Here is an 11,497-nt window from a genome sequence, read left to right as displayed (position 1 = left end):
GAAGTGTCCACCACCGTGTCCATTCATAGGACAATGACTCTCAAGTGGGTGGAGTAATAAAAGCCATTACAAGGGGGTAGTGGGTTTATTTAAAATGGTGTCCCAATCTGGACATTGACTCTCATGGTATCCCAACCGTGATATTTTTTAGAGTTAAATTTATCATGGTGTCCCAATCCGGGCACCAACTCTCATGGTGTCCCAACCGTGATATTTTTAAAAGTCAAATAAATTATGGTATGAAAAAAGGTACTGAGGCCACCTCTTCTTCAATAATAATGTCTCAGCCAAAGAGACATAATAGCAGTAGCTGTAATGCAACACGACTATCTTCCAACACATATAACACTAACCAAAATAATAAACCTTTTAGAAGGACCCATGAAATAATCATAATCTGATATAAATATTTTTCTTAGATGCATAAACTTCATCTTTTGAGCTCCCTCTTTCTTGAATATTTTGTTCACATTGTTGAATTTATGGAAAAGTGAAATACTTCATTGACATCAATAACTTGTTGTAATCAAAGCACGTGAACCTCTATTTATAATAGAGGAAGGTAGTAGAGTCCAATTACAATAAAATTACCCTTGTCCCAATTACACCCAAACTTTAACACTTAAAGATAAGTCCTAACATAATTAAATAACTCAATATAGATAAAAGACAAACATAACTCAAACTAGAACTCTTCTTTGACATGACCATAAGATAAGATACTTTTGTGAGTCCTTCTTGTTCTTCCAACTTATGTAATAAGGATGCCAGCTCATGGTAATCATTGTCGGTCCTATTTCTTATGGGCTTAGGCCCATCTTGTGGGCCTTCCTTGGTCGTGTGGCCCATCTTATAATACTCTTAGATATGTGGGCCTTCCTTGGTCATGTAGTTTTGATTCTATCTTCCAATACACATAAACTTATCCACAACATATGGAATAAAATACCTCTTTCTTGTACTTCTTCTACTTCTCCCCCTCAAACTGGGAGGTCATGGCAGTGATCCCAGCTTGAACTAAATATCATAGATGCAGCAATAAGCCAAAATAACATAGATGTAGTAATAAGCCCTTAAGCTAGGGAGAAGTGAGATATTTTTCTGATATAGCAATTCAAACAGTGACGCAAAACAAAAGGCAGAAATTTGGATTTTTCAATACAAAAGAATACTAGCATGACCTTTGATTCTTCCAATGAGAATATATCTTTAAATATATATTAGATTAATATAAAATTTTATAATTCTGAAACTAGACTTAAATAAATTTCATCCAAGTATAATATCTCTTCATAAAATATAATTATCAGAAGATAAATAATCTGATAAATTTTGGTCTCTGTCAAGAGGCCGAACTAAGCATTGTTTCTCCTTTTTTTCCAGCATGACCATTGACTCTTCCAAGATTAATATCTCCTTAAAAAGAACTCAGATATCAAATTTATTGAATAGGTAAGAAAATAGACTAACATATATTTATTTTTATATATAATTCTCCATATAAATTCTCGTTCTTGATAACATAAAATACCTCGAAAGTTGAAGCTTTCTGATGTTGCTCAAACCTTTTTTTCAATATGACCTTCGCTGCTAAAAATATCGATTTATATTTGTAGATAAATCTGATTGAAAATCGGTTGAAAATTTAAGAGAATAGACTTACATATGTTTCTTTATATATATCAATATAAAGTCTCATTCTTGATAGCATAAAATACCTCTGAAGTTGAAGCTTTCTGCTGTTGCACGAACCTCTTTCACAATCTGACCTTTGCTCATTCAAATATCGATTTGTTTTTATAGATAACTCTAATTAGAAAAAAACAACTTTTTTCCTTAGAAAGTAGACTCAAATATCTTTCCGTCAATATATATTTTTCAATATTAAAATCTTTGTATAGAGGTGAAAAATGCAAAGAAATCTATAGGTGTAGGGACTAAAAAAATAACTACGAACCTAGACTTAGGGTTTAGGGTTTAGAGAAAAGGATCTCATTATCTCTGTGGTTTGACCAAGTTAACTCACAGAACCTGCTTTGATACCATTTTGAATTTATAGAAAAGAGAAATACTTCATTAACTTCATTAACTTATTATAATCAGAGTACATGAATCTCTATTTATAATAAAGGAAAGTAGTAGAGTCCAATTACAATAAAACTACTTTTGTCCCAATTACACCCAAACTCTAACACTTAAAGATAAGTCCTAGCATAATTAAATAACTCAATATAGATAAAATAAAAACATAACTCAAACTAGAACTCTTCTAGGATGTGACCATAAGATAAAGATGCATTTGTGAATCCTTCTTGATCTTCCAACTTATGTGATAAGGATGCTAGCTCATGGTAATCATGGTGGGTCCTACTTCTTATGTGCTTGGGCCCATCTTGTGGGTCTTCCTTGATCGTGTGGTCCATTTTATAATACTCTGTGTGGGCATAAGTGTAAGCAGATTACCATTATATTAGATTTGATCAAGTTTTTTGTGGTGTAGTTGAGTTGGTGAAAATCCCATGAGTAACTTTAGACTTGGAAGTCTAGTTGGTTGCTAAAAAACCCTTTGTGGGCCTAAGCTGGAGAGTTTAGTTAGTTGCTAAAAAATTCTTTGTGAGACTAGGAAAGAGTGCTTAATTTGTTGTTGAAAATTTGACATGTGGATCTAAGCTACAAGTCATAGTGTGTTGTTATCGAATTAGCATCTTTGTATTTAAAATGAAAGAATCAAACACTGGTGTTTCATTTCCCTATGAGTTGATCAGGTCAACCCCAATACCTATATGATTTTGATACCATGTTGAAATTTTAGGAGGGAAAATAAGTTATTAATGGTCTATACAAGTAGTACATTCAGTCGCTATTTATAATAGAGAGAATACATCAAATCAAAGTAAAATTGAACTACCCATGTCTTTCGTTAAACCTATAATAAAACTCCTAATAAGAAACAAATTAAGCACCTATTAAAGTGAACCAATATTGTTAAAAGACCTCTTTATGTGAGACTCGTATAAGCCTCCTCCATATTAATTTGTTTTCTACGGGATTTCCTCACCATGATAGTCATGTAAGACTTCTATAATCATCTCTTCAACAACAAAGCATTTAAGCAATCAAAAGACCACTTGACAACAAGAAGGGGTGCAAAGGCACTCAGTCCGAACAACTCTGAAGTCAATTGTTTAAATGACAAGGAAAGAGAAAACTCTCTATAAGGCTTAGTTACCCAAATGTCTAAATAGTCAATCCAAAGAAGAACAAAAGACAAAATTGCATTGACATGCATCATCCACCAAAACATCTAAATGATCAAGAGAGAAAAAGGCTTTGTGGAAAGTTATCAAACCCATAGTATGAATGACTGAAGAAAAAGAAAAAGGGTCGATAATTGAAGACCATCCAAGTGTACCATAAGCATTTAAAAAACGCTCTCCAAATTAGTTATGGAAGGGTATTTGAAGCTTTGAACCAGCCACTAGCCCTAAAATTTATAAGTGACCTACCTATGTGATTAGTGGCACAATAAATTTTTTAAAGTATTTTGTCATAATTTTTAGTTGTGATTTCATCATGTTTTGCAAAAGGAAAAAATGTTCTTTTTGAGGTCAATGGTCCAATTTTTAACGTTAAGAATGTTATGACCTCGCTCTTTTATTGGAGTTATAAAGGCTAGAGCAATAGGATGAGGACCTTTAACTTTGGTTTCAAGTGGGGAGTGAGGATAGAACTCTGACTAGTTGGGCAAGATTTAGAATCAAGTAATGAATTAAGAATGGAACTCAAATGACAAAGATGGAACGACTCATTTAAAGATGGGGAAACTTGTGGAGATTCTTTCACACTGGGGCTATGGAGCTACTAGACTTGGGGCTATAATTCTGGGAAGGGTGATTGGACTAATGGAAAGAAAAGGCTAATAATTAAATGAAATAAAAATAGTAGCAAGGATTCTTACCTCTGCCAAGGGCTATCCTCCTTGGTGAACACTTGAATTTTCAAGACTCCTACATTAGCTAGAAACCAGGGAATTGAAGTGAGACACTGTGTTACCTTTTTATCATAAGATTAGACACCTATGGGTTGGTCAAAGTCAATAATGGGTTATGTATTGATTGAATGAAGCACAAGACTCATACAATTTACAATTTATAAATTAAGGATTGGAGCTACTTCTTCTTCCTAAGTGTGACTAAGAGCTAGACATCCCCTCCCTTCTGCTCTAAGCTACCTTTTCTCTAACGTTTTTACCCGTGGTTGGGTTAGTGCCCCTTTCTAAAACATTCTTTGACATTCTTGCCTGTCTTTAGTCAGTGCCACCTTTTGGAGACTTTTCTTGAACATTTCTACAACCAATAAGTTGGTGCACCCTCTTCTAGAGTCTTTCTTGATGTTTTTGCCCCACCGTGCTAGCACCATATTCTACGACAATTTCTTACCATTTTTCCCTCTTCTTTGGTGCCATTATCTTCTCCTCACTTGCCATTTGCTCTACCTTGGACTCTTCTATTTGGCATCAATAACATCCTAAAGACTTCTAAATAAATACTTGATATACTAGGCCTACAAAAAGGCATAAGTTTCTTATTCGCCAACATGGTCTCTTTATATATGCATTAAGTTGGGTTATAACAAAGGGTCATCTATTTAAGTTGTTTTTGTTGGCCTAGGTGGCTTCAAAAGAGGGTGGGGTTATGTTGGGTAATTACAAAGACTCATCTATTTAAGTTATTTTTGTTGGCCCAGGTGGCTTCTCAAGAGAGGGTGGGAGGTGGGCGAACTAAGTTTTTTAAGTTTTAAAACTTAAGGTGTGCATGAATCAAATCAAATAAACATGCAAAAAAGGGCAGAAATTTGCACACCACAATTTGAACACCAAATTATTATCGGTGTTCCCTTATTGGTATTCACTACCCAGGAACCTGTGCTTGTAAAATTCCACCAATAATCACTTTGCTAGCTTGAAATTAGAACATAAAAGAAGATTATAGCTCTCCTTGAAGTCACGTGTATGTTCAAATACACAATTACAACTTAATCTCTCAAAGATATTAGCTAGATTCTAGCTCTAGTAGGCCATTTCTACCTAGATTTATCAAGGTTCTAGATGAACTTATCAAAAAAGGAAAAATTACAAAAAAAGGGTAAAACTTACACCCTTGTAATTGGAGAGCTACCCTTCTCATTTGAGAGTTCTAAGCTCTCAGCCTTTGATGCACAATGGAGAACGTAGGAGCTTGACTAATGTGAATGCAAGGAGATGGAATGAGATAGGAATACAAAGATTTTGCAAGTGTAACTCTCTCCTTTTCAAAATAGCACTAATTATTTCCAAATGTTTGAGAATAAATGCAAGTAGGTATGCCAAAATAGCTTACGAACTTTTCAATGGGAGGTTTGGTGGGGTATTTATAAGTTCCTAAGCAAACTAGTCATTTTTTGCCCATTTACAAAAAGTTAATTTTATAATGATCGATCTGTGTAAAGTAATTGATCGATCAATCGTGTGTAACGACTAATTTTTGTTTGAATGTGACTTATTAATCAATTGTATGATCGATCAATATCTTCCTGTTGGGTCTAACATTTTAAACTGATCGATCAATTTACATGGTATGATCGATCAATCAAACTCTCACTGGCTGTGTATAACAAGTATATTGATCAATGACTTTGCTATAATTGATCATGCATTATGTCCCTCATTGGCAAAGTTCAATTTGATTGATCAGTCACTAAGGTTGATTAGTCAATCAAAATGAATTTGCTTTGCCTAGACAATATTGATCAATTTTTCCAATTGGGTTGATCAATCATGCTTTATAACTTAGTTTGACCATGTTTTGGATGATAGATCAATCGACCTTGGTTGATCAATTATGCTTCACATTTTGGCATGTGCACTTATGGTTGATCAAATCATTGCAATGCAAGTTCACTACATGAATTTTTAAAGCATGAGAATTTATGATCCTCAATGATTCTAACATATATGAAATGTGTGTAAGTATTTTTAAAAATATGTTTGATTACAATGTCCAAAAGCTCCAAAATTTGCATTGTACCTCAAATTTTGGAAGAATTGGGTCCTAATTTTTTACTTATCTTAATACATCCTAAACTTTAGTCTTCAAATTTTCTTCTTATTTTTGAGGGTGCTTCTTCAAGAGTGCTTTGACATTCCATGTACCTTGAGGTCTTTGAGAATCTTGTGTCGATTCAATGCTTATACTTTTGAATTTTGTGTCTCTTATAGGAAATGTATATGAAATACTAGAAATGCAATAGTTAGCTCAATTAAGTTTTGTTATCATCAAAATCAAGGAGAAAGCCAACACTTGATCAACAGTTTTTCCCCCCAAACAATGGATCTCCCAATTTCTAAGACTCCACTAGCACTCCTAAGCACCCTCATACTTTGAAGTTGAATTAGTCTTTAAAAAACCAACCTCTAAGGAGCTATGTACATCTACTCTATTATTTTGAAATATTTGTTTACTTAGCTTTTTCCTTGTTAGAATCATTGCGTCTTTACTTCAATGTCATGTTATTCATTATAGAAAAATAAAATAAAAAATATTGAAGTGGCATTCTTAGCATTGATGATTTGGGGATAAATTTCTAAATCTAAGTTTAGACATGCACTTATGTTGAGAAGTTTTATTTGAACTTAGTTGAGTATAATTGAATTAGCATCTTTGTATTTTAAAATTAATTTTCAAGTTCAGTTTACTTCTCATGCATTAGAATTTTGAAGTCAAACATTGCATTGAGTTGCTTTTGAGTGTTCCTTATTTAAAAACCAATCTGGAATTTGCTTTGAACTTTGAATTTTGAAATGAAGTTAGTTAAGGACTTATGAACTACTCCTATATAGATAGGGCACATAGGATTTGTCTTGTATTTTCCTTGATATTGTGATTTTGAAACCAATCTATTGAGAGTCATTCTATGTGGCATAAGTGTAAGCAAATTACCATTATATTAGATTTGATCAAGTTTTTTTGTGGTTTTAGTTGAGTTGGTGAAAATCCCAGGTGTAACTTTAGACTTGGAAGTCTAGTTGGTTGCTGAAAAACCCTTTGTGGGCCTTAGCTGGAGAGTTTAGTTAGTTGCTAAAAAATTCTTTGTGAGACTAGGAAAGAGTGCTTAATTTGTTGTTGAAAATTTGAAATGTGGATCTAAGCTACAAGTCATAGTGTGTTGTTATCGAGAAAGTATGAGTTGTGTAAATTGAATATTGTGGTTAATTTAGTAGTGAATAGTCAAATAGTGAATTCACTTGTTATAGATTTCATTTAGCTGATAAACATATTGAATTAACTCTGAGGTACAAATACTTTAGGAGTGAATTAATAATCCAGGACACGATTATGAACCTTCATAAAAAATTAGAATATCCTTTTTGTGACGCATAATAATTTTTTGTTCGTTTTACATAAGATTCTAGTTTTGCATAAATTTGCAAATGCATCAACTCTTTAGAGAAAAATTAAGGTTAGTATCAAGAGGTTAAAGCTGAAAATAATATACATAAACTTATTCAACCCCTTCTAGATGTATACCATCAAGACCTAATAGATGATGTCAAATTGGTTCAAATGTCAATCAAACCCGAATGAAAAAAATTAAACCAGACCCGAACCTATTCAATTTCTTTTAGGCATGTACCCTCGAGACCTAATAGATGATGTCTCATTGGGTCAAATGTCAATCAAACATGAAAGAATCAAGTTGCATGAGACTTGAGTTCCTTAGTAAGTTGGTGACCAAATGAACTTTTATAACATTGAAAAATTGTTTCTTAGGGTGGATTCAATTGCATATTTGTTAAACTTTCTTACATTTACTCTATACCCATTGTTCGAGGGTGGGCACGGGTTAGAATGGGATCAAGTTACAATCAAACATAATGAATCAAATTTCACCAGACTTGAGTTCCTTAGTAGGTTAGTGACCAAATGAACTTTTATAACATTGAAAAACTGTTTCTTAGGGTGGATTCAATTGCATATTTGTTAAACTTTCTTACCTTTACTCTATACCCATTGTTCGGGGGTGGGCACAGGTTAGATTGGGATCAAGTTTCAATCAAACATAATGAATCAAATTGCACCAGACTTGAGCTCCTTAGTAGGTTAGTGACCAAATGAACTTTTATAACATTGAAAAACTGTTCATAGGGTGGGTTTCAATTGCATATTTGTTAAACTTTCTTACCTTTACTCTATACCCATTGTGTTAGATCGGGATCAAGTTTCAATCAAACATAATGAATCAAGTTGCACCAGACTTGAGTTCCTTAGTAGGTTAGTGACCAAATGAACTTTTATAACATTGAAAAACTGTTTCATAGGGTGGGTTCAGTTGCATAGTTGTTAAACTTTCTTACCTTTACTCTATACCCATTGTTAGGGGGTGGGCACGGGTTAGATTGGGATCAAGTTTCAATCAAACATAATGAATCAAGTTGCACCAGACATGACTTCCTTAGTAGGTTAATGACCAAATGAACTTTTATAACATTGAAAAATTGTTTCATAGGGTGGGTTCAGTTGCATATTTGTTAAACTTTCTTACCTTTACTCTATACCCATTGTTAGGGGGTGGGCACGGGTTAGATCGGGATCAAGTTTCAATCAAACATAATGAATCAAGTTGCACCAGACTTGAATTCCTTAGTAGGTTAGTGACCAAATGAACTTTTATAACATTGAAAAACTGCTTCATAGGGTGGGTTCAATTGCATATTTGTTAAACTTTCTTACCTTTACTCTATACCCATTGTTAGGGGGTGGGCACGGGTTAGATGGAGATCAAGTTTCAATCAAACATAATGAATCAAGTTGCACCAGACTTGAGTTCCTTAGTAGGTTAATGACCAAATGAACTTTTATAACATTGAAAAACTGTTTCATAGTGTGGGTTCAGTTTCATATGTGTTAAACTTTCTTACCTTTACTCTATACCCATTGTTAGGGGGTGGGCACGGGTCAGATTGGGATCAAGTTTCAATCAAACATAATGAATCAAGTTGCACCAGACTTGAGTTCCTTAGTAGGTTAGTAACCAAATGAACTTTTATAACATTGAAAAACTGTTTCATTGGGTGCGTTCAGTTGCATATTTGTTAAACTTTCTTACCTTTACTCCATACCCATTGTTAGGGGTGGGCACGGGTTAGATGGGGATCAGGTTTACTAAAACCCAAACTTGATTCCCAACCCTTGTCCCAAACCTTGAACCAAAAAAACCCAAAACCTCAAACCTGACCTTGACGAGATCCCCATCCGTGCAACCTGACCTCACCCCATCCCGGGCCCATCCCCAACCCATCCCTATAACCCAATTCATTCCTGCTTTGTCCCCATAAATATGACTTAAACCAACCCATCCCTGCTCAGTTTCTACCCCATTTCGTATCCCTACCTCGTCATCAACCTGAAACCTAATAGATTTTTTCCTTGTATTATATCTGACCACTTGGGATGAAACCTGAAACTCGAACATGGGCTTTTCGGGTTGGTTTGAATCGGGTTAGCCAAAACCCGAACGAATGCCCCAGAGGAGCCGTGGGTGAACAGCCGGTCAGCCGTCAGCCGTCAGCCGTCAGCTATCCATTAAAGCGGTTTAGTCATCCTCACCGTACAATTTTTGGAGAGAAGGGGTTTAGCAGTGTAGCATAGAATCCAAGAATCAGCAGTATACAACTCTTCAAGCTTCGGAACCGTGAGAAGCAAACTAAGATATGCGACGTAGTAGAAGTTCGCGATTCTGATGGCGACGAGTCCAGTTTTCAATGGCACTAGCATTTTTCTTTCGAGGAGCCTCGTCCCGCCTGAGCTCTTCGACGCTCTCCATGACGCTCTCAGGCTCAATGGCGCGCAAATCTTCCTGTGCTGTGACCCCTCCCGTGCCGGGCCTCATGATTATCACGTCATTTCTTCTATGGACCATGTGACGCTTTCTCTCTCTCTCTCTCTCTCTCTCTCTGCGCTTCACTTTTTTTTTTTTAATTAACGAAAACCATCGTTGGTATTTTCAGGAAAAGTTTGAGGACCTCAGGGCGAAAGGCTGTAGTCTAGTTGGTATGGTGTTTTGCTATTTCTCAATAGTACACTATTTCCAGTTTGTTCTTTTTAATTTCTCTGTGTGCTGCAACCTTTTACCGGTGATATTAATGATTCGAATTCTTATTTCAACTTTGTTGTGTAGAGTTTCCTCTTGTTTTATTTCTTCATTTATACCTCTGAGATGTTTCCTTCATTGTTTTCTAAATTCTTTCAATTTTTGTACATCATATTCGATTTGTTGCTTTTGACAGTACTAGACGATCCACTGGGAATATGGTGGCCTCGATTTATTTAATAAGTGGAAGTATTGATAGATGGGTTTGAAGCCTTAATGCTCCTAGATGGAGTTTCATTTAGGAGGACCAAAAATTGTTGAAGTGGTCACGGTTGAATGGGATCCTTCAAACTTTTAAAATTATTGTGGAGTGCTTTATTTTGATTTTTAAGGCTCACTAAACAGTGAAAGATTTTTGGTGTCTCAGCTTTAGCATTTGTCAATCAGAAAATTTGAGGCAACAGCTGAATTATTGAATCTTTAGTTAGTAATAAATCAAAACAGTTCCTCTAGGATGATAGTCTGTGAGGTTATGGTAGATGGAGATTTATGTAATGCAAGAATTGAAATAGGATGCTTGCACTGAAATGGCTGTAGAACGTAAATCTTATTTGAGTTTGTTTACCCTCTGGGTGAGTCTCCTCAGAACATAAATCTTTCTCATAGATCATGAATAAACAAGCTCTGGAAGCATCCATGTGTATAAATCTTGGGATCATGCAGCATCAATACAAATAATGGATACCACATTTTTTTAAGTCTATTTACATCAGCCTCACATGTTGTCAAGGACATTGCTGCTCAGCAGCGTACTTTTTTTTTTTAACCTCGTTTCCTGAAATAGTGAAGGGGACGAGACAGCTCTAGAGTGTGTTGGTTGTGAGTATTTTATTTGGTCTATATGAAATTGACTGTTGTTAGGTGCGTATGAAATCTTCTTGGTTGGAGATGAAGTGTATTAGGTCCGGATGTTTTCTCTGGGTAATTACTTCATCTCAAGGGTAGCTTTTTTTTTTTTTTTTAATTTGTTTACATTCTAAACGTAGCAGTCTTTAATTTTTTCCCAGTCTCATGATCCCTAATACTGACAGGTTTACTTTCTTTTTCTTTTTGAAACACAACATTGTTGGTAAAAAGAAGGTGATTTCTGTTTCTGTTATTTGGCAGGCCCACAGTGTATATTTTCCTGTGCTAAAGAGCATAGAAGCTTACCTAAACAAGGCTATACTTGTTGCCTTGCAATGGATGGGGCTAAAGTACTTGCTTCAGGGTTTGAAAAAGATGAAAAGGTGTGATAACTGCTCACTGTATCTGATGTATTTCTCTTTTAAATATGATGGTATATGGACTTCTCCATTTTTTTGTTTTT

The 11,497-nt window shown here is 35.0% G+C and overlaps 1 protein-coding gene across 5 annotated transcripts in view; it reads left to right on the top strand.

Moving 5' to 3' along the window:
- The first annotated feature begins 9,673 nt into the window (after positions 1-9,673).
- LOC137945905 (uncharacterized) overlaps positions 9,674-11,497 on the top strand; it is a 94,121-nt gene continuing 92,297 nt past the window's right edge. For all 5 annotated transcript variants that reach the window (XR_011111036.1, XR_011111035.1, XM_068791987.1 and 2 more), the window contains exons 1-3: positions 9,674-9,957; positions 10,046-10,088; positions 11,296-11,417. Coding sequence is in view for 3 of the 5 variants with exons in the window: in XM_068791987.1 (XP_068648088.1) it covers positions 9,778-9,957; positions 10,046-10,088; positions 11,296-11,417 (345 nt within the window). In the remaining 2 variants the exon portion in view is untranslated. The remainder of the gene's footprint in view (positions 9,958-10,045; positions 10,089-11,295; positions 11,418-11,497) is intronic.

Source organism: Aristolochia californica, unplaced genomic scaffold (assembly GCF_029961685.1).
Source record: "Aristolochia californica isolate CCGP_79_NKW_82.1479 unplaced genomic scaffold, dmAriCali1.0.hap1 SCAF_12, whole genome shotgun sequence".
Classification (NCBI taxonomy): domain Eukaryota; kingdom Viridiplantae; phylum Streptophyta; class Magnoliopsida; order Piperales; family Aristolochiaceae; genus Aristolochia; species Aristolochia californica.
This window is presented reverse-complemented; position numbering and strand designations above follow the sequence as displayed.